At 33.2% G+C, this 24,915-nt stretch overlaps 2 protein-coding genes across 2 annotated transcripts; both read right to left on the reverse strand.

The window, feature by feature from the left end:
• Positions 1–7,746: 7,746 nt before the first annotated feature.
• LOC131035614 (WAT1-related protein At5g47470) lies at positions 7,747–10,360 on the reverse strand. The gene is made up of 7 exons (XM_057967346.2): positions 9,843–10,360; positions 9,688–9,756; positions 9,474–9,590; positions 9,103–9,364; positions 8,421–8,582; positions 8,166–8,317; positions 7,747–8,053 (listed from the first exon to the last, which is right to left on the reverse strand). The coding sequence occupies exons 1-7, from the start codon at positions 10,043–10,045 to the stop codon at positions 7,912–7,914; spliced, it is 1,107 nt and encodes a 368-aa protein (XP_057823329.2). The 5' UTR covers positions 10,046–10,360; the 3' UTR covers positions 7,747–7,911.
• Positions 10,361–19,622: 9,262 nt separating this feature from the next.
• LOC131035534 (WAT1-related protein At5g47470) lies at positions 19,623–21,952 on the reverse strand. The gene is made up of 7 exons (XM_057967248.2): positions 21,569–21,952; positions 21,421–21,483; positions 21,220–21,336; positions 20,857–21,112; positions 20,460–20,645; positions 20,259–20,413; positions 19,623–20,145 (listed from the first exon to the last, which is right to left on the reverse strand). The coding sequence occupies exons 1-7, from the start codon at positions 21,769–21,771 to the stop codon at positions 20,001–20,003; spliced, it is 1,125 nt and encodes a 374-aa protein (XP_057823231.2). The 5' UTR covers positions 21,772–21,952; the 3' UTR covers positions 19,623–20,000.
• Between the last annotated feature and the right edge of the window lie 2,963 nt (positions 21,953–24,915).

Below are 24,915 nucleotides of genomic sequence, written 5' to 3' on the forward strand. Positions count from 1 at the left end.
TCCATGCCTTGTTTCAAAGTACTCAAGGAGAACATTCATTGACAAGTGCTGACAACTAGAGGATAACTGGGACATTAATGATAAGAATGACACACAGAAAGAATTGACACACGATGATGCATTCCAATTTGATGGATACAAAAAAAATTAAAATTTTGCAAGATAAAAAATAAGACAAATAATAGTTAACTAGTATAACTCAACTCCTTAAGAGTAGTTAATTAATAAAAAATATGCAATTAAGATAGAACATATATAAGTTAGTGTTGATTAATGTGTTATACATAAATGATTACATTGAATATCTACATATCATCATAAATGATATCAATAGATTATATAATACACTTAATATAAAAGTTTATGTTAAAATCATATAAATTGTATTATTAATTAAATACACTAGCGTACCACATATCTGTTGGTATTTTGGTATGGTTTTGTCATTGATGTCAACACCTACTAAAACACTAGCACTTTGGAGATCCAGCAACATTCACCAGCAAGCAAGTAACTATTGCATAGTTACTGGTATATGGTTCACCGACAGGATATAATGATCATCGGCACTTGGAATGATATTGAAGACACTTGGTAATGTCGAAGACATCATGTGGACACTTTGTTTTGAAGAATTAGTCATTGGTATAATCATATTTGCATATTTGCTTTTACCGGTAAATAGGTCCAGGGTTACCTAGGGTTACACTGACAGGTTTATCTTTTCCAGATCAGCATGGCACGCTATGGAGATGATTTATTATTGTTGTAAATGCTTTAAGCAGACATGTTTAATCGGTTATTGCATCGGATAATATATTGTTTGTAAAATGTTTTTATTGTAATATCTTGTAGAGCCGACCTACTAAAATTGGTCTTAGGTTATGGTATAAATATAAGATCTTATTTGTAAGATCGAATGTGGAATGCGAAAAAGAATTAAGTGAAGGTATATGCGAGATTAAGCAGAGCTATACACGAAGACATCATTCGAAGGTGAAGCTAGGTTTTTTTGTGGAAGCATATCAGCATTACACCGGTACTGAATCCAGCATATGAAGATGCTATTTTGTGCAGTACATTCTTATTGGATTTAACCATCCAACTGTAGTCAGTGTGACTCCCATTTTGTGATTGAGCAGTGAGCTCTAGGCTATTGGCCTTTCTGTATGTGTAGACCCCATTTATGTACACTTACTATCTGCAGTAGTATCATCTGATTGTGGGTAAGGTTTCCCACTATGGTTTTTCCCCTTATAGGGTTTCCACATACAAATATTGGTGTTATGTGTTGTGGATGACTTTGTGTTTATGTTTCATGCATTAATCTTTACCGGTATAGCAATTAACTGTTAACACTGTCTACCAGTATACTTAACTGGTTTACTGATATTAAGCATTAAGTTGATTGAGTTGTTTTTGGTTTGAATTTATTAGACAACTGATTCACCCCCCCCCCCTCTCAGTTGTCTCTAGGACCTAACAATTGGTATCAGAGCTTAGTCCTCTTTTACAGAAGTTTAACAACTTGAGGAGATCCAATGACTACTAATTATTTCAGGAAGGATAGTCCTAAACTTGATGGAACCAACTATGGGATATGGAAGATCGGAATGGAGACACATCTAAATTGCATTGTTAAAGACATCTGGGAAGTTACAAAGAATGGTTATACTGTTGTTGTAGTTGGTCAGACCTCTCCAACTACCTTAGCTAAAGATGAGGAGAATGATTGCAAAGCAAGAGAACCACTTCTAAGCGCTTTATCATATCAACAAATCATGGGATTATCAGATAGGTCTACTGCTAAAGCTATTTGGGATCATTTGGAAACACTAAATGAAAGAGATTCCACAGTCAAGATTGCAAAACTTGAAAGCTTTCGAGGCAGGTATGAACATCTGAAAATGGAAGAAGATGAAAGGATTTCTGCTTTTATGGAAAGAGTAAATGAAATTGTTTTGGGTATTAAATGTTGTGGAGGAACCTTGAGTGAGGATGAAATTGTTTCAAAAATCTTAAGAGAATTTCCACCAGCATATAAAATGAAGGTTACTGCTATAAATGAGTTGAGAACAATGCCTAATACATCAGTAACTAGGGATATATTAATTGGAAAACTTTTAGCTTTTGAAATTGAGGAATTTGGTCTTGTTGCTACTATAAAGACATATTTGGCCTTTAGAGCATCAACATCATCTGCTCCATCATTTGACAAATCAGATTGGAAAGCCTTTTAGGCAAGAGAACTTGAAGAAACTAGGAAGGAGAATGAAGAACTTGAAGAACTTGAAGCACTATTTGCAAGGAAAATGCCAAAAGGTCCAGTTGGAAGTAAGTATGAAGGTAAAACACCCTTTAAATGTTTTAACTGCAATAAGATTGGTCATATGGCTTCGAGATGCCCCGATAGACATGCTAGACTAAGAGAAGAAGCTAGAAGAACATACAAGCCTAATCCTAAATATCAGAGATACAGATTTAAGAAGAACAAAGACAAATCTTGTTACGTTGCTGATGAAGGTGCGACTGATTATTCTGATGAGGATCCAGTAGACAATGGATGGGTTTTCATTGCTATAATAGAAGATCAACTGACACCTATTGCTCAACCAGTAGAACAAGCCCTAGCGGCTAAAGTTGAAGTAAAGGATGAATGGATCATTGACTCGGGATGCTCACATCATATGATAGGAGACAAAGGTAAATTCTTGAACTTTCAAGAATACAATGGAGGTTTAGTAAGATTTGGAGATGATAAAGCCTGTTCAATCAAAGGTAAGGGTACAATATCTCTTGATGGTAAGCATAACATTGACAATGTCTACTATGTTGAAGGATTAAAGCATAATCTCTTAAGTGTTGGTCAATTAGTTGAGAAAGGATTTCAGTTACTATTTAAGAATGGAAAATGCAAAATCATGAATAGAACTGGTTTAGAAATTGCAACTGGTAATCAGACTAGAGGTAATATCTTTCATTTGAATAATAGTGAAATGGCATGCTTTATTGCACATATAGATGCAAGTTGGTTATGGCATAAGAGACTCTGTCATGTAAACTTTGATTGCATGGTAAAGATCAGTACTTCTAAGGCAGTTAGAGATCTACCTAAAATTGTGAAACCTCATAATACAATATGTAAGGAATGCCAATTTGGAAAACAAGTTAGAGCAAGTTTCAAAAGTATTCCAGAAAAATCCAATAATGCTCTTGATTTGATTCACACTGATTTATGTGGTCCAGCTAGAACTAAAAGCTTACAAGGTGATAGATATTTCATGCTAATTATTGATGATTATTCTAGAATGTGTTGGGTTACTTTTCTCAGAGAAAAATCAGAAGCACTTGGAAAGTTCAAACTATTCAAAGCAATGGTTGAAAATGAAACTGGTAAGAAAATCAAATGTTTAAGATCAGATCAAGGAGGAGAATTCACATCTAAGGACTTTAATACATTCTGTGAAGTGAATGGAATCAGAAGACAGCTATTAGAACCTCAGACACCACAGCAGAATGGAGTTGTTGAAAGGAAAAACAAAACTATCTTGGATGCAGCAAGAAGTATGTTATCTGAAGCAAATTTGCCACATGTATATTGGAGAGAAGCAGTCAGCACGGTGGTCTATACATTCAACAAAGTTCACATCAAAGGTGAAACCGGTAAGACCCCTCATGAACTATGGTTTGGTAATACTCCTACTCTTAAGTATTTCAGAATTTTTGAAAGTAAATGTTATATTAGAAGAGATGAGTATATCGGCAAATTTGATCCTAGAAGTGATGAAGAAATCTTTCTTGGTTATTCATCTAAGAGCAAGGCATATAGATGTTTTAATAAAAGATTGCAGAAAATTGTTGAGAGTACAAATGTAAAGATTGATGAACAATTTAGAGGAACTTCAAGGTATATAGACTCTGAACCGGCAAGAGAAATTGTGACAAATGAATCTACACTAAATCCATTGGTACAGAATGAAGATCCAGTTACCCCGGTACCATCAGAGGATTCCACAGTAATTGAAGAACAACAGCAAACTAAGACACCCCAGTATGTAAAATTGAATCATTCTGAAGATCAGATAATTGGAAGTAAATTTAAAGGAGTTATGACAAGAGGAAGATTGGCAAATGAAGAGGTATGTCTTATTTCTCAAATTGAACCATCATCTATAAATGAGGCATGTGAAGATAAATTTTGGATTAAAGCTATGGAAGAAGAATTAGAACAAATTGAGAAAAATAATACTTGGACATTAGTTCCTCGACCTAAAGATAAAAATGTAATTGGAACCAAATGGGTATTTAGAAACAAACTTAATGAAGATGGTAAGGTTGTCAAAAATAAAGCAAGACTAGTGTGTAAGGGATATTCTCATAAAGAAGGAGTTGATTACAATGAAACCTTTGCACCGGTAGCAAGAATTGAGGCAGTCAGATTATTCTTGGCTTTTGCAGCTCACAAGAACTACAAAGTTTATCAAATGGATATTAAATGTGCATTCTTGAATGGAGATCTTGAAGAGAAAGTCTATATTGAACAACTTGATGGATTTTCTTTGACAGATGACAATGATATAGTTTGTAGGTTAAGAAAAGCTCTCTATGGATTGAAACAAGCCCCAAGAGCTTGGTATGCAAGGTTGGATAAGTATCTTTTAAAGATTGGTTTTACTAAAGGAAATGCAGACATCAATTTATATTACAAAATAACTAATGATGATATCTTGATTATAGAAGTATTCCTTGATGATATAATCTTTGGAGGAGAAGATGGATTATGTAAAGAATTTTCTATTAAAATGCAGCAAGAATTTGAAATGTCTATGATTGGAGAAATAAAATTCTTTTTAGGATTACAGATTTCACAGACTGACAAAGGTATATTTTTGAGTCAATCCAAGTACTTGAAAGAGTTACTAAAGAAATTTGGGATGGAGAACTCTAAACCGGTAAGCACACCTATGACTACAAATGAAAAATTATCTCAAAGGGATGAATCTACACCTGTTAATCCAACTAGATACAAATCTATGATAGGAGGTTTACTGTATTTGACACAAACCAGATCTGATATTATGAATGCAGTATGTATTGTTTCTAGATTTCAAAGTAATCCTAGAGAAAATCATGAATCAACAGTAAAAAGGAATTTCTAGTACTTAAAGGCACTGCAAATCTTGGATTATGGTATCCTAAAGATGAAAATTTTGATCTATGTGCATACATAGATGCAAATTGGGCAGGAGATGTGGATGATAGAAAAAGAACCACCGACGAAGCATTCTTTCTTGGAAAGAGATTAGTTTCTTGGTTGAATAAGAAACAAAGTTGTACATCTTTATCAACAGCAGAATCAGAATATGTTGCAGCAGTAACTAACTGTACACAGGTACTATGGCTTAAGCAAATGTTGAAAGACATAAAGGTAAAATGCAAGGAACCTATTACTATATATTGTGATAACATTGCAGTAATTGATATATCTAAGAATCCAGTATTACATTCTAAAACAAAACATGTTTCTATCAAACTGAATTTTCTAAGGGAAAAAGTTGAAGAAAAAGAGATAAAAATGGTTTATGTGAATACTAAAGAACAACTTGCAGATATTTTCACAAAACCTTTGCCTAAGGAGACTTTTGAATATCTCAGAGATCAGCTTGGAGTCATACCACCACCGGTAGAGACTTAGATAGTTGATGATTGTCATCAACTGGCAGAATTAAAAGACAGATATTTTACTCCGGTCTTTGATGAGGAAGCTACTTCTCAGTGAGAGTAGTTGGTATATTGAATTGATTGGTATTTTGTATATGAACTTGGTTTTATTATTATAACTTTGGCATTTGATGTCAAAAAGGGAGAGATATCTATGGAAAAACACATTATCTTTTAAGAAAACTTTGGATAACACATGTTGCTCCCAAAGGGAGAGATTGTTGTTTGAGAGAGACTATTACTCTCTATATTCTGGTTATGATCTTTTTGGAGAGATTGTTGGTTTTTGGTTTTTGGCATTTCTGTTTTGGCACTTTGATGGTTTTTCCATCTTGTGTTGCCATCAATGCCAAAGGGGGAGATTGTTGGTATTTTGGTATGGTTTTGTCATTGATGTCAACACCTACTAAAACACTAGCACTTTGGAGATCCAGCAACATTTACCGGTAAGCAACTATTGCATAGTTACTGGTATATGGTTCACCGATAGGATATAATGATCACCGACACTTGGAATGATATGGAAGACACTTGGTAATGTCGAAGACATCGTGTGGACATTTTGTTTTGAAGAATTAATCATTGGTATAATCATATTTGCATATTTGCTTTTACTGGCAAATAGGTCCAGGGTTACCTAGGGTTACACTGACAGGTTTATCTTTTCCAGATCAGCATGGCACGCTATGGAGATGATTTATTATTGTTGTAAATGCTTTAAGCCGACATGTTTAATCGGTTATTGCATCGGATAATATATTGTTGTAAAATATTTTTATTGTAATATCTTGTAGAGCCGACCTACTAAAATTGGTCTTAGGTTATGGTATAAATGTAAGATCTTATTTGTAAGATTGAATGTGGAATGCGAAAAAGAATTAAGTGAAGGTATATGCGAGATTAAGAAGAGGTATACACGAAGACATCATTCAAAGGTGAAGCTAGGTCTTTTTGTGGAAGCATATCAGCATTACACCGGTACTGAATCCAGCATATGAAGATGCTATTTTGTGCAGTACATTCTTATTGGATTTAACCATCCAATTGTAGTCAGTGTGACTCCCATTTTGTGATTGAGCAGTGAGCTCTAGGCTATTGGCCTTTCTGCATGTGCAAACCCCATTTATGTACACTTACTATCTATAGTAGTATCATCTGATTGTGGGTAAGGTTTCCCACCGTGGTTTTTCCCCTTACAGGGTTTCCACGTACAAATATGGGTGTTATGTGTTGTGGATGACTTTGTGTTTATGTTTCATGCATTAATCTTTACCAGTATAGCAATTAACTATTAACACTGTCTACCGGCATACATAACTGGTTTACCGGTATTAAGCATTAAGTTGATTGAGTTGTTTTTGGTTTGAATTTATTAGACAACTTATTCACCCCCTCCTCTCAGTTGTCTCTGGGACCTAACAATATCAACATCAACATCCACCTTTATCCTTGCACTCTTAACACAATTGCAAGGCTTGACTAAGCCATAAGGAAGCCCTTAATTTCAATCCTCGTACAACAAGCCCCATAGTGCTCACTATCATTACTCCATTTTCCTTACCTTGGTATGTATGGGGGAATAGGTCTTGCGAGTATCAAATATCCATTTCCATAAGGGCCATGATAGTAGAAAAAGGATAAAGAACAAACCACAAGAAAGTGTTATCACAATTTTGTCTCATAGATCCAAAATTTCAAATTCCAATCATTTCAATCTTTTGATGTAAAATTCAATAATAGATCTCAATAACCAATCTTTTCTCACATTACATCTAGTAAAATTTATTTTTATTTGATTTCAGACTCTAAATCCTAATCCTCTCATTGAAATTTTATTGATAACCCATTGTAATTTTATTTAACTTCAATTTATTTATTAGACAACTCACTCTCTCTCCCCTTATATATTATATATTCATTTATTAGACAACTCTCTCTCTCTCTCTCTCTCTCTCTCTCTCTCTCTCTCTCTCTCTCTCTCTCTCTCTCTCTCTCTCTCTCTCTCTCTCCACAAACACACACACAAGTTAAATATTTTTGAAGGATCATATTATTTCTCCTTCAATTACATATATACAATCTTTTACTTAGTAACAATTTACTAGGAGAAATGTCTCTCTAAAGTGAGCAAATGTGTAACTTCCAAAACCAAGAAAACAAAAACCGAGACTTGTGTAGCCATTAGTCAGTTCACAATAGGGGCTCCTTGACTTGTGATCCTTCATCAATTTCAGCATTGTTTAGCTGTTCTTGTTTGTCACTAATGTTGTCTTTACTTTTGCCCCATAAAACGGCATACAAACCTCCAAAAATCATCACTATACCAATTGCACTGTTGAAAGCAAAAGAAGCACAATATCAGATGTGATAATCATTATCGCAAGATACTCTGCTTCATGTGGAAACATGCCATATATTAATTGCTTAAATAATTTAAAACTCACCTTCCCACATGCATGGAATCCCCCAAGAAGAAGAATGCCAATGTAGTTGAGCAAATAGTAGAGATTGGGTTGAATATTGCAACAAACACAGGTCCTCTTTTCTTAACGCACCAATATTGCAACGCATACGCCAAGCCATGGCAAGTCAATGTCTGTCAAAAATATTCAGCTCTTCAAGACTAATTACAGAGACTTATGACATTAGGTTTTTTAAAGAGATGGGTAGCACTAGTTTAGGACAATATTTTAACTTACCCCAAAGATAATAATAATAAGTCCACCCCAATCTACAACCCATGATTCTCTATGAATGCCTTTGTCTAGTATAATTATGTAGATAACAATTTCCATTGAACCAAGAAGAGTTGTCATTGTTGTAAGAGATAATGGCGCTGGATATTTCTTCAATGTTTTGGCCTGCATGTATGATATTGGTCAAAAAGACAAATTAGTAAAGATGCTAAGAATGAAAAATAGTAAACCCAAAATCATATTATAATTGAATTGTCTATGTAATAAATGAAAAAAAAAAAACCTCTTAGTAATATTAGAATTTCATCTACCCTCTTCAACATTGACAACTGATGATGACAGGACCAAAAACTATTTTTAATAATTTATTAAAAGATTCGAACTTTTTGACAGATTTCTTTTTGTGAAAATTATGGAAGGGAAGGTACTAAAGATAAACAATTATCTTTATTTTATTAACTAAAGTTTAATTTAACTATTAAAAAATAAAATAGTAATCAAAATATCAAGATTCAATTATGAACGCAAAGAATGCTAATTGAACTTGTGCCTTAAAGTAGGGTAAACACATCTCTTCAACCGCCCCACTAATATCTATATTACCATTTGTTTAAAGATTTTAACCTTTTTGGATAATATTTCTTGTCTGGATATCATTGCAGTGAATGTAGCAATGGTAGTTCACCTGTAAAATCATTGAAAATGAGAAGCACATCACTGCTGCCAAGAGGTAAAAGCATCCTCTGATCCTTATGACAGAACTCCCCTGTAGAAATTCAAAAATAGCTTTTACTGGGCTGATCTGGGAACCTGGTATTGAAGGCCTGGTGTCCTCCATTAGAGCAGGACCAGTGATGAAACTCATAACCATTGCTCCCATCACACAAATCACAGTGCCCACAATTTTGGATTGGCTGTGACCACTTTTAATATCTACTTTCTCCAATCTGCAGAGCAAGAAAAGAGTACCAATCATACCACACAAAAAACAGGACAATTTAACAAAATGATATGGCGCAATACTAACCAGTAGCAGAATAGGATTGAATTACTCACCCCAAAACCCATGCCATTACAAAAATGATTGCAGGCGACAAGTTTGCCATGGCAGTAGCAAAAGCAGGAGATGTTTCACTCAATCCCATTAACAGCAGTGCTTGATATGCTGAAACTCTTTGATCGCAACCCAAACAAAATATAACACACGTAACAAGAAAAAAAACATTTTTTTTTCAATCAACATGTAAATCTCAAGCTTGAATAAACATACCCAGTGAGAGAAATGAGAAGCACCTGAGCTAACAGAGTTGAGCTCATCTTGGACTTGGACCTCTTTTCCCTGCATAAGATAACCCAAAAATGCTTTAGAAACTAAGAACAGGGGTGTGAATAGACTTGAATAAAAAACCTGTATAGCTATCATACTTGTCAAGAAAGAAGGCAAGGGGGCACAATATACAACCCCCCAAGCCATAGGCGGCAGCAGCAAGAGGCAAAAGGTTTCTGCCCTTTGATTTTTCATTCTCCAGAAGAACAGAAATCACCCCATAAGAAACTTGAATGCCCACCATTGAGGCATATATGCTCATATCTTCTAAACCCATGCAAGATCGTCCATTACAGTGCATTTTTGCCTTCCTCCAGGCTATAAAAATCTTCACAGATTGAACAGTTGCTTACAGGAAAACTAATAATAACTCTTTTTTTATCAGTAGAGCTGCATATAGATCGTGTAAACTAGAATTGCTACACAAATTTTTGTGGATGAGAGAATTCAAAGGCGCAACCACACATGTGGTTTTCATGTACGACGTTTTCGTGAGAATGATTTGGGGGAGCTAAGCAATTTGCCTGCGGACATTTTATGATGAAACTGAATTCAACAATTTGATGTGAAATGGGTGCCTTTGGACGAAATTCAACTCCATTATGGGAATATATACTTTTAAATCAAATTTGTTTTGATTAGGTATAATGGGTGTTTTTTGAAAAAAATTTATGAACGGGCTGACGTTTGTAATCGATGGTCAATATCGCCTGAGTACCAGTGCAAGACCATTGCAGCTGTTTGGACCGTCGGATGACTTTATCGCTCCACATATTGCGATTTGATGGATAATACAGGCTGACTGGTGCATTCCTTTCCTGCGCCCGACGGTACACTGCATTTACCGTCATATTTGCTTTGTTTTATCATGGCTTTCCTTATTTTATTTTTTAACATATTCCACTGCCCGTATTTACCGCCTTTTCCGCTGCCGATATTAGAAAAAACAAAATAAAATCACCATCCATTGAAAGCTATTAAATGTAGGTTTTTAAAAATGATTTTTGCTGAATACGGGACAATGAGCCTATTATTATTAACTACCTTTAGTAAATGACAGTAAAAAGCTAACTAAATAAAATTATATTAGAATTCAGTTTTAGTTTTAAAAATTTATTTTAATGTAAGTTTAATATAATATAATTTTTAAGATTAAACTTGATATTATATTTATAATAAATTTTATGTCAGGTTCATATTATATAAATATAATTAAATAATATAATCTTAAAATAATAATTAAGAATTAGATTTTAAATTAAGTTTATTATTATTTGTATTATTAAAATTTTAATAATGTAGATTAAGTTATAATTGCAATTATATAAATTTTTAATTAGATTAAAATCATAAATATATTAATTAGAATATGCTTAATTGGTTTGAATAAAATTTAATCTTGTAAATTAGAGTTAATATTTAATTATAACTAGAATCAAAATTGATATTATATAAATTATTTATTTTTTAGGGTTCTATATATAAAATATTTTTCTAAATTATCAATTGTTAATTCAAATTTAAAAATAATTATAAAATATTTATAAATATTTGAATCATTTATATTATGATTGTGATCCTAATTATTAATTATCTTAAATTATAAACTCGTGTATTGATGAAAGGAATGAAGAAAATTATTTTTGCAACCAAATTTATATGTGACTAAAGAAATGCTCTATTGGCAGAAACAAAACCTAATATTAATGTTTCTAGTGGATCACATCAATATCTATAAAATAAATGATACGAAAGTTATACATATAATTTTAATTTATATAATAAATATAAGGTTGTTAGCTTTTAAATAAAATAATAAATTGATTAGCTCTCTCTCTCTCTCTCTCTCTCTCTCTCTCTCTCTCTCACACACACACACACACACACACACACACACACACACACACACACTTTCTCTATCTCTTTATTTCTCTCTTGTCTCTCTCCCTCCCTATTTATCTAATTATATATATCTCATTATCTGCATCTCTTCCTCTATATCTATATATCATTATCTCTATATCTCTATTTATATCTCTCAATCTCTCAAGTTCCCTCTCCCTCTCTATATATTGTGCATCTCTCTCTCTCTCTCTCTCTCTCTCTCTCTCTCTCTCTCTCTCTCTCTAATTGTCAATTCTTATATCTATTTGTATGTTTATATCTCTCCCTTTCTCTACCTATCAGTATATATCACTTTGCATATATATCTTTATATTTCTCTCTCCCTCTCTATCCATCCATCTCTCATATCTCTCTTTATCCCTCCCTCTCCTTCTCTCCATGTCCCTATCCCCCATCTCCATCTTTGAAGTTCCTTCTCCCTCTCTATTTAATGAGGCGTCTCCCCCTTCTTCCCTCTCTCCCCTTTTTCCTCTCTCCTCTCTCTATCGATATCTCTCATTTTCTCTCCTCCCTCTCTCTAGATTTCCACATCTCTCCCTCCCTCACTCCCTCTTTTTTCCATATATCTTTACCTCTCTCTCTCCCTCTCTCCCTCTCTCTCCTATTTGCCCATCTCTACTTCTCTCCCAATCTCTATCTCTATCTCTATCTCTACCTCTACCTCTATCTCTCTTCCTATATCATCATCTCTACCTTCATCTTCCCCTCTCTATATTTCTTTATCCATGTCTCCCCATACCTCTATCTTGTAATATCTCTATCTCTTTACCCCTATATCTCCGCCTCTCTCTCCTTTTCACTACTTGTCAATTCTTATATCTATTTGTATGTTTATATCTCTCCCTTTCTCTACCTATCAATATATATATATATATATCTTCATTTTCTCTCTCTCTCTCCTTATTGCAAACATAACACGAGCCTTTTGGTAATTGATTTTTATTATCTTACTAATTTAGAGGTTTTCTTTCAATCATGTTTAGAGCCCTACATGTGAATGCATAGTTTATTTGAAGCTATTGTTTCTCCATTTAGACCTTTGTTGCACATAAAAGTAACTTATTATTTACCTCATGTATTGCACAAATATATGCAAAAAATACACCAAATGTTTTCCTTATTGACCTTGCACGCCTCTTCGGCGCACCCATTGCACACCAAGGTGCAATCACTAGTGTAACTTAAATGAGTGTTTTTGAATGAAATTCCACTTCATTATGTAAGATGTACTTTTAAACTAAATTCATTTCGATTGGGTGTAAAAGATTACCTACTTTTGGGATTAGTTCATTTAGTCTTGTCTATTATTTTATCTAATTCAGGTGGTAGATTTAATTTCTTAACAAGCTAAATTTTGGATGGTTGGGCTAAACTTATATCTTCTTAGTAAATAAGTAAATAGATAAATAAAAATCATTCTAATTATTATTATGTAATGGAGTTTGGTTATCTCTATAATTTTCTATTTAGTTTTTTATTTATTTTGTCTTTGTTTATTTATATACTAATAAATAGTGTAATTTTGTGTGAAATTGGGTTCGTGCTATTTATTTTTGACTATTCTTAGACTCTTAGGCCTCTAAATATCTAGCTCACACCTTATCTTTATATGCACATATTTTGAAACATTTATATAATCCTTACATTTATTAATTCTTGCCAAGACAGGTCAAGGAGGATACTATTGCATCCATTGGATTCAATTTTTCAATTACTTTAATCAGCCCATAGAATAATAATTCTTGAACCAAAAAACTATAATTTAAATTTAATTTTTATTTCAATTAACTATAAAAATAACATTTTTCTTTATTTCTATCTATAAATTCAATTTTTCAAAAAAAAAAAAAAAATTTATTCATTCAATTTATTAAATAGATGTCAATTTACACTTCATTACGTCACACTCCCTAACTTTAACAAACAAAATCTTCTCTTAAAGCCACATCTTTTTTTCATTAATTAAATTAAAAAATTAAAAATAAACAATCGAAATTAAAAAAACAAATAAAAGAAAAATGTAAGTTCTTCATATTGATATGTTAGAATCTTAATTGCATGGTAGTTAGTATGTTTGGTACTAACAAAGTTTGGACATATATCAAATTATTGGTTGTTTTTCTTTAAATGTTAGGAACTTAATTATATTTAAATTAGTACTTTGTTTGTTCAAAATGATTAAATCTTTTATATTTTTTAATGAGTTTGTTGTCTATATTTTCATGAGTTTGTTGTCTAAATTATTTTCTTAATGTACAAGTGATTTGTGGTCTTAATATGACTTTGGTTCTATCATTGTTTTAACAAATCAATGTTCTTAATTATTTCTTTAAGAGATATTAGACTAATGATGAAAGGGTGACTAATCAAAAGAAAGAATTTGGATGAATTTTAACAAGGACGAATACGATAACATCTTAAAGTAAAAGAATTTTTTGAAAAAAACTCTTTTACATGTCCAAAAAATTAATAAATAATTTTTAACATTGTCCTTACCTGATTTTACGAATCTATTTCAAGTTGAATGCGATGCTAGTGGGACCGCTATAGGTGTTGTATTGAGTCAAGATGGAAAGCCTATTTCTTACTTCAACAGAAATCTTAATGATGCAAAGAAGAGATATTCAACATATGATTAGGAGTTCTATGCCATCGTCTAGGCTTTGAAGAAATGGAGGTAGTATCTCATGCCCAAAGAGTTCTTCCTCACTTTCTAGTTTGGGGTCCTACAAATCATAAGCAATTGTAAAGCAAATAAAATATGTTGTACATAACTATCAATCTAACATTCAAGTTATAGTTTTTTCATTTGTTTATAAATTCTCTAGTTGAAGTTAAATTTGAGTTCCAATGACAAGTTTATTATTTAGATCTACAATTGCTGAATCAAAGCCATAGATTTGAATGTGCAATCACAGTTTCATCTCAAGTTATTGGAAGACATTATGAGAGATCTCAATGATGCTTGTCAATGCATTTGAGAGTCTCGATCCTATGTATGTAGAGAGTTTCATATACTTGTAAAGAAGTTTATTCATTGATGAAGCTTCAAAAATCACCATATAAACTCAAAGAACCCTAAATCTAGAAATAACCAAGACCGATTTCATTGATTTGCACATTTTTGGATTAGCCTAAACTATTGACCTAAGAAGTAGATGGACTAATGTATAATTTATATAAACATGTAATTTTGTTTTGTGATCTTAGATCTAGATTTTTTTAGAAAACTATATTTTATAATCTAAAATTTAAAAAATTAAAATTAAAAAAAAAAATCATTTAGAAAATAAGTAATAAAAATATTTTTTCAAATAGTTAAAAAATTATATAATAATAATATAAATTATATTATATGTTTTAAATATAAAATCAATATAATTGAATAATAGATTTATATAAATATTAAATATACAATATTAAAATATTATAATATTACACTAAAAAAATTATATATAATGCAATATTTAAATATAACATAATTGCATTATTTAAATTCTTTTATAATATTATATTAAAAATATTTCACAAGATTATATTTTATAATCAAAATATAAATTTAAAAAGTTTAAAATTATATATCGTATAAAATTAAGTAATAAAAAAACATTTTTATTATTTAAAAATGAAAAACTATAAGAATATGAGAAAAAAGACCGGAGTGAAAAAAGGTTGAAACTCCAAATGTTTAAAATAAAGCTCAAATGTCCTATATCTGAAATCATTTGGCTTAACCATTCTTGTCACGATTTGAAAAAGCCACAGCCACGTAGATATTTAGGGTTTCAAATAAGAAATCACTTAATATTAAGAAACGCATGCTTTCAAATAAGGTTTAGACATAATAAACCTCATAGCTTTTAAGTTTGTATTGTCTTAACATGGAGTTCAATCAAATTATAACTAAAAGTTGTGAAGTCAATTCAAGAATATAAAAAAGATTGAAAGATACACACATTAATAATTAACAATGAATGAAAAAGCTATTTCAATTTTATTTATTTATTTTTAAAGTTGATAAATAAATATTATTAATGATCATATGAAATCAATAGCATTTATTTGAAGAGAAAAAATTGAGATAATCCCAAACATCAAATTTATCCAGCTATTATATATTAAAAGTTGTAGTCCACAAAATTTGACTGATCATCATTATGACCGTCAAAATTTACCTCAAACGGAATTAGATTATGCATTTACTTTTTCATACAACCAATAAAATCTAGGGAATGTATCTGCCTAGTAAAGCAACGAACATGGTCTCCATATAAATCAACAATAACTTTATTTTCATTTGACGAATATATTCAAGATTGAAAATGATATACACACAAAAACAAAAAAAATGATATAATATAAAAGAAAAGTATAATTTTTATCCGATACAATCTCTTGCTATAAGAAAAAAGCTTTCTTGAAAGTGCTTACTCAATTCAAGAATAAATTATGATATGATCCACATGCCACATTATTTATTATCTTTCAAACAATTTTCACGTTTTCACAATGCAAAGGATCACATATTTTATAATGTCCATTAGATCTTAGGCTAGTTGTTTGTAGCCCAAGCTAAAAATGGTGGCTAGTAAGTTCTATGTTACTCGAACAAAGAATGTAGTAGACGAAAACTAAATGATTGAAATGGTGTAAATATGCAATGTTTTTTGTCTTTATAGAGAAGAATGTGCCCATCACAAACACAAATATTCTACAAAATCATTTTGAGAAGGAATGAGATGGTTGAAAGGTCACCTTTCAACATTCTAGGAGTGCCATAATTCAAAAGCTTGAACTAGTAAATATAAGAAGTCACTCATGAATAAAACTTCTAGACATTCAAATTGTATCTTCAATTTATTTGCATGGGTCTAAAATGTATTGTGTTTAAGATGATGGATGTTGATAAAATTTGGCTGTTTTCTAAGAACATTGTTATTTTATATTGTAATGTGTTAATTTTTCTTTAATAAAATCAAGAATAAAATGATTGAAAGAGGAAAATTCGAGTTAATTAATGATTATAAAAGTTAATTAAATATTAATTCTTGTTTAAAAAAGCCTCATAAATCTATATATTAGAAATAGTGCATATGCAATCTTAACAATAACAAAATAAAAAGAAAGAAAATATAATAAGTACAATTTTCACCTAAGAAAGTTCTTTTGAATAAAAGGTCCAACACAATATTTTTTTTTACTATTACAAAAGCTCAACCAAAACTGTCATAGTTAGATTATTCCATCTCCACTATTAAATATAACAAATATAGAACATTTATTAAAAACCTCCCCCTCTCTCTCTCTCTCTCTCTCTCTCTCTCTCTCTCTCTCTCTCTCTCTCTCACACACACACACACACACACACACACACACACTCATGTTTTGTATCTTAAAGAAATATGTAATTGATTTATAATAAATATCATATAATAAATATTAATAATTTATATGTATCATTAAAATTTAATACAAATTTGGGGTTCATTCTATAGTACAATAGTTAAGTGGTGGTATTGTTGTTTTTTGATTAAGGAAAGCAAGTTTTGAAGGGACCAGAAACCCTATACAAGACAGGTTTTGGAAGGATCTACAACTCGAACCGAAAGATAAGCTTGAAAGTCCACCCTAAGGATGAGAACACAAATGAGACTCAACACAACCATACAAAAGAGGGGTACAACACACAAAGGACCCCCAACAAAAATCAGTGGGTTGCAAAAGACCAGCAGCCCCAACCCAACCAGGACGGATCAAGAATTTGACCTACCCTTGTGGGATTGAAGGGTCATATCAAAAGAGGACTGGGATGATTTAGATTTTTTACTTTTAATGGTAATCCATCCCTCCTCAACCCTTGCAGCAACCTTTTTCCAAGAGGATGGGTCCAGAATAGAGGACCTCCAATCACCAGGAGGAATAGAGCCAGCATCTGGAGAGGCAGGGACAACAGAAATCAGAGAATCGGGCAAAGATCTAGCAAAAATCTGGGAAGCGGGAAGGTCATCCACCGAAGAAGAAGATCCAACATTCTTCAAGCGATCAGTCGGGATGTCACCACAAGCATCCACACACTCCTGAGGCAAAGCTACACCAGAATCAGAGGCAGTAGCTCGAGGCGCAATACCATCGGCCTGAGGAACCTGCGCAACCACCTGAGAAGCTTTTCTTTTTAACAAAATAGTGTTCAGAGGAGGCACCCTTCCACCAAGAAACAAATCTTTTTTTCTTTTTATCCGCTTCACACCGTGCAGCAACATGTCCAATCTGGAAGCACTTTCAACATCTAAAGGGGATGCCCTCAAAGTCGAGTGGTTGGACCCAAGATCCCAAGGATGATTCAATCTCTATCTCAGCTGGGAGCCCTTTAGAAACATCAGTGTTAACTAAAATCCGAGCATAAGTAGAATGATAAATTTGGTAAGAATCCTTATCAATCATTAGGAATTTGCCTAAAGCCTCCCCCACTTCCTCTAGCAGAGAGTCCATCCATAGATGAAGGGGAAGGTTAGGGAGCCTAACCCAGATAGGAATCTCATTAAATGAATTAGTAGATGGGTTAAAACCTAAGATCCAGGGTTTAACCATAAAAACAAATTTGTCCTCCCAGCTAAAAGGATTAATACATAAAATTTTCGATCTATCCTCTGCATGTTCAAATCTAGCAATGAAAAAACCCTTGGCTGAAGGAAAGATATTAACTGAGCCCTTTAAGATTGGTTCCCAGCTCTGGGAAATCCAAGTGTGCAGCTGAGGAAGGCTTGGCCAAAAGCCCTGAAACCTGCAAATTAGACCATGAGATTCAAACACAAAGGAGTTGTGGATGATCTCCTTTTCAGTATCAACAGACACCCTGAAAGCCAAGGGTTTGCACATGGTAACAGCCACGGGCAGCCCGATTTGTAGCAGAGGGCGCCGAATGCACTAGATCACCGTCCTCACCCTCGGATGCAAGAGGCGAAGCAGACCCAACACTCACCCCTGAAGAGGGTAAGGCCCGCGCGGAAGGCTGTAGTCAAGCAGCTGAAGCGAGAGGCGAAGAACCCCCCAGACCCCCCGCCAAGGCATGAATAGAAACCTCCGCAGAGCCCCCATTCGCAGCACACACAGGTAGAGCAGCCTCTCCAGGGGATGCAGCAATCGGTCAAAGAGGAGGTGGATGACAGCAGCAACCGATCGAACAAGAGGCTGGACGACAACAACAGTCGACCTTAGGGCAACAACAGGCGGCATCGCAATTTTGTTACTATCCTTCTTCTCTCCACTTTATTATAGTGGCTTGTATCTGTTATCACAACTGAATGACGAGCCCTCTTTGAGTTGTCCTGTAGCATCTGTAGTCTGCACTCATCTTGTTGTCAGTTGTCGTGGTGGTATTGTTGTTGTTCATGCTAGTCCTCTACGCATTCATAGCTCTAGATCAAAAGTATTTACCTATCAAATTTTTTTTAATACAAATTCATATTTTAAATTATATTGAAAGAATTAAATTTAATTACACATCCATCAAATTTAAGTACAATTAATTTATGCATTATATTAGATTTCTATTTGACTATAGTTATTAAATAATTAAAATTCAAAAACATATATATTTGAATTATTATTATTATTAATAGTTATGATCAAATGAATATACAATATATTAAATATATATTCTTTTTAAAATTACAATCACAAATATCCATTAAAAAACAAAGGCTTAATTGTGAGATTCTAATGTTGTTTTCAAAATCATCATTGCAGCCTATACGAAAATTCACATAATATGAGAAGTTTATCAATTTAAAAGAAAAATATGTTTTAGCTTGGCCCTTAGACCAATCTTATAATTTTATGGTCTTTGGATTCTTTTCCAATTTTTAACCATAGTAGACTTTTATAAAGAAAAACAAAGCTTTATTATTTCTATGTGCCAATAGCAAAGTGACAAATTATATAACTCTCTAGCTAAAACATGTTTAATTCATTTGGTTGTGAAGTGGCTAGTTATGTAACCTTATGACTTACCACTGAGGATGTTGTTGGTAATTATGAGGTTAGTGAACTTCCCAAAATGTCTCAAGATTTTGGTGATAAGCATGCGTTAAAGAGTAAGAAAGTTTGCTAGCTCTCTAGTTCATTGCACTTTGAATACATTGTAAGTCTTTTCCTTGTGTTGTATATACACAATTACTTTATTTGTAACAAGTTAAAAAAAATTTAAGAGTCATATTATTTCCCCTTCAATTACATATATACAATCTTTTACTTAATAACAAGTTTTTAAGAGAAAAATATCTTTGAAAAGAGAGCAAATGTGTAACTTTCAAAAGCAAGAAAACAAAAAGTGGTACTTATGTAGCCATTTATCAACACAGTAGAGGTTCTTTGACTTGTGATCCTTCATCAATTTCAACATTGTGCGGCTGTTCTTGTTTGTCACAAATGTTGTCTTTACTTTTGCCCCATAAAACGACATATAGACCTCCAAAAATCATCACTATACCAATTACACTGTTTGAAAGCAAAAGACGTACAATATGAGATATGATAATTATTATCCGAAGATAATTTGATTCATGTGGAAGCATGCCATATATTAATTGCTTAAATAATTTAAAACTCACCTTCCCACATGCATGGAATGCCCCAAGAAGAAGAATGACAATGTAGTTGAGCAAACAGTAGAGATTGGGTTGAATATTGCAACAAACACAGGTCCTCTTTTCTCAATGCACCAGTATTGCAACGCATACACCAAGCCATGGCAAGTCAATGCTCTTCAAAATTAATTACAGAGACTTATGACATTGCGATGGGTAGCACTAGTTTAGAACAATATTTACACTTACCCCGAAGATAATAATAACAAGTCCACCCCAATCTACAACCCATGATTCTCTATGAATGCCATTGTCTAGTATCATTATGTAGATAGCAATTTCCATAGAGCCAAAAAGGGTTGTCATTGTTGTAAGAGATAATGGTGCTGGATACTTCTTCAATGTTTTGGCCTGCATATATGATATTGATCAGAAAAGTACATTAATACAGATGCTAAGAATGAGAAATAATAAACAATTGAATTCTCTAAAAACTCTTATTCCCATGATGCTGCTAAGTGATGATGAATATTTATGACCATTTATTAAAAAAAATTGAATTTTTTAACAAATATTTCTTGTGATAAAGATTATTGAAGGGAAGGTATCAATGAGAGTCCACCTGTAAAATCATTGAACATGAGAAGCACATCACTGCTCCCAGGAGGTAAAAGCATCCTCTGATCCTTATGATGCCAGAACTCCCCTGTAGAAATTCAAAAACTGGGCTGATCTGGGAATGTGGTATTGAAAGCCTGGTGTCCTCCATTAGAGCAGGACCAGTGATTAAACTCATAACCATTGCTCCCATCACACAAATCACAGTGCCCACAATTTTGGATTGGCTGTGAACACTTCTAATGTCTACTTTCTCCAATCTTCAGAGCAAGAAAAAATTACCAATCATACCCAAAAAAACAGAGCAATTCAACAAAATGATATGGCACAATACTAACCAGTAGAAGAATACGATTGAAATACTCACCCCAAAGCCCATGCCATGACAAAAATGATTGCAGGTACCAAGTTTTCCATGGTAGTGGTAAAGGCAGAAGATGTTTCACTCAACCCCATTAACAGCAGTGCTTGGTGTGCTAAAACTCTTTCATAACAAACCAAACAAAATATAACACACAAAAAGAAAAAAGCCCATTAATGAGTAAATCAAAGCTTTAAGTAAACTTACCCAGTGAGAGATATCAGAAGCACCTGAGCTAACAGACTGAAGCTCATCTTGGACCGTTTTTTCCTGTATAGGATAACCAAAAATGCTTTAGAAACTATGAACAGGAGTGTGAATAGAATTGAATAAAAAATCTGTATTGTTAGCATACTTTTCAAGAAAGAAGGCAAGGGGGCACAATATAGAAGCCCCCAAGGCAAAGGAGGCGACAGCAAGAGGCAAAAGGTTTCTGCCCTTTGATTTTTCATTCTCCAGAAGAACAGAAATCACACCATAGGACATTGGAATGGCCACCAGTGAGGCATATATGCTCATATCTTCTAAACCCATGCAAGATCGTCCATTACAGTGCATTTTTGCCTTCTTCCAGGGGGAAAAATGATTCACAGACCAATCATTTGCAAAAAAAAAACTAATAACTCTTTTTTATCAGTAGAGCTGCATATAGATCGTATAAACTAGAATTGCTAGACAAAATTTTGTGGATGAGAGAGTTTCAAGAGCTAGACAAATAGTTGCAGATTATTCATTCTCATTCTCATTGGATAATCTGAAATATCTATTTACCCAGAGAAAGAAAGGTGGGGTATGAGTTGAAGTAGTGTTTGAAAGACCATTGAAGTAACGTCACGAGGAATACGAATTCGTAATGCAATAGAATTCAGGGAGAAAGTTAAAGTCTCTTTCTCAGTCAAGGACGATAATTGACGTCATGGGTGACAGTTTGATTCTCTACCCAATTAACTCCATTAAATGCTTCATGATCTATAACTTGGCCACAGGAAAATGAGATGTGTTTTGTTTTTGTCTAATGTCGTTGTCTGTGTTTTAGGATCCATTATATATGTTTGTCATGAATATGAAGATTGCAAGATTCTTATGTTTCAAGGTTAGATGAAGTTGGTGCTTTAAAATAAGGGAGCGGAGAATGGTAAAAAGGTATGGTGGTACAATGGTTTCCAGTGAAAAAGGAAGTCTACTATTTAATTGAAAATAGAAGACATAAACAAACAATATATTTGGTTTAAAATTGTAGAAAGTCAAAATCATATAGAAATTTGCAGCTTGTTACTTTGTTTAACGAGTATAAAAAATTATGGACTCGAGGCAACAAAGATTCATAACCAATGTTAAAAAAGGATATTGGAATGTATTCTCTATAGGGAGATGTTCTTTAAGTGGGATATTTCAATGCCAAGATTGCAAATGAACAAGCTAGCACTTTTTGTAGTGAAGAGGATCTTGATCCCATTTGGCTCACATAAGAGAAAAACCACCAATGGTTCAGATGCTTGCAACACTACAAGGATAGCAACCATTTTGGAGAGGAATTGCTGCCTTTGTGTGCCATCTTGGACTTAATTATTTGTAATGGTTTGGATAGATGGAAGAAGTCTAATTTTTCTACATGCAATACTTACAATGGAGCAAACACCAATGATTATGAATTTTTCTTGCAAAGCTTGACCAAAATGATAGAGTTTATGATTGGTGAACATATTTGGGATTTAAAATTAAGACTATAGCCCAATTTACTTAACCTTACCCAAGCAAGAGAATAGGTAGGAAATCTTGTTGTAACGACAACCTCCTCCAAAGGGTAGAATTATCTTGACACAAGAAAATTGTTTGATCTTCATGGCAATGGTAGAGAGGTTATTAAGAAGGAGAAAACTCATTCGTGAGGCCTCGACAGTTATGAATGAACAAATATAATTCAAGGATCTCTTGGGAAGTGCAAAAGAGAGAGAACAGGATATTAAAAACACATTGCTTTTAGGTCAACGCTTGGTTTGATGGGGAATTCAAAATTGCAAGAAGTTTGGAAGGGCCAAATAAGAAGAATATAAATATTAAGTTGTACAAGCAAATTTTAAGAAAGAGATAAGTTAAATTCATGAGCACAAGCTAGGAAGAACTAATCTACCTTGGAAAGAATAACTTGAAGCTTTTTTGGAAGGAGCTTCAACCAAAAAAGAAGTAAACACAAAATAATATTTCAACTAGTGATTGGTTTGAATATACAAGACAACTTTATGAGCATGAATTAGAGGTGGACCCTAATCAAATTTATGACTGTTATCTATTAAAAGTTGCCATCCACAAAATTGAATTGTATTTACAATCATAATTATGACCATCAAAAGTTGTCTACCTCTAGCGATTCATATTCGATTCTAGCTAGGAAACCTAGCCTAATGCCTTAATTCTATTTTTTAATATTTTTACAAGTTTTTGGGCTTATTTTGTAGGATATTTCATTCCAAATCTATTTATCATGTCTCCTATAGGTGAGCCATATGCTAAAATAACATATTCCTTCCACCTACCATAAGTTTATCATAATTCACTCACAACTTAGGCACTTCATTCTAACTCTATTATCCATATTAAAAAATTTCCTATGACATTTCATAACAAGACTCATAATTTGGTCAACAATGTAACTCCTCTTACTACTCTCCCATGTGTTATAGATGTTTTTACATTTCTAATATGGGAGGTCCAACTTTTAATCCAAAAGGCCAATTATGCCCATTTAAAAATATAATGTTGAAAACGGGGATCACTGAGAGGGGGGGGGGGGGGGGGGGGGGGTGGGGGTGAATCAATAATCTACCAGTTATTAAATTTTTTGACTTATCCTTAAACCATCGAAAGCATAAGTATGAAACTGAAATGCAGAAACACAATATAACCAACCACAAAATCATAACACTGAGATTTTTACATGGAAACCCAAATGGGAAAAACCACGATGGGATTTGAACCCACAATATTATTCTACTATGGCCAGTAGAAAAACAATATTGAAATAAGGGGAATGCACTTGCATTCAGGCACACTGCCCAGAGCTTACAACTTAATTACAATAAGGGCTACAACCTCAGAAGGCTCACTGCCTTACTGATCAATTACAATGATGGATTACAATGAATGAACTCCAAATTAACATCTACAATGCCTGGATGAGTTTTGGTTAAGTGCCAAATACTCTGACTGAATCACCTATGTTGTTTTGCGTTGTTCTCTGTCTCAGTCAGCGACCGGATCAAGAATGTGCATGTGAAACTACACTACAAAGGATTCTTGATCACCACTCGCTCAATACAATCATACCATACACCAAAAAGATCATCTGCACCGGTCTTATATATCTGCAATCACAAAATAGATCATTCACCAAGTCGGCCTGCTAATGTAACGTGTAGTCATATGTCGGCTTGACCAGATCACCAAAGATAAATGTGGATCATCAAATCGATGATAAAATAATGTCTCTATGTTGGCCCAATCATCCCATGCATGATTCATAACACCGTAATCACCGGAAAGCTTCCAAATCAAAACTGCTCTGCTCAACCTAAAATGTCGGTTAACTGGCTACTAGATGACATCCACTTCTGGATATCAAGATCCATGATTACCGGATAGGAATGTCAAGAAGAGTTTCCATCAATGACAACCCTAAACCAATAAACAAGCATCACAATGCAA

Source organism: Cryptomeria japonica, chromosome 3 (genome assembly GCF_030272615.1).
Source record: "Cryptomeria japonica chromosome 3, Sugi_1.0, whole genome shotgun sequence".
Classification (NCBI taxonomy): Eukaryota; Viridiplantae; Streptophyta; class Pinopsida; order Cupressales; family Cupressaceae; genus Cryptomeria; species Cryptomeria japonica.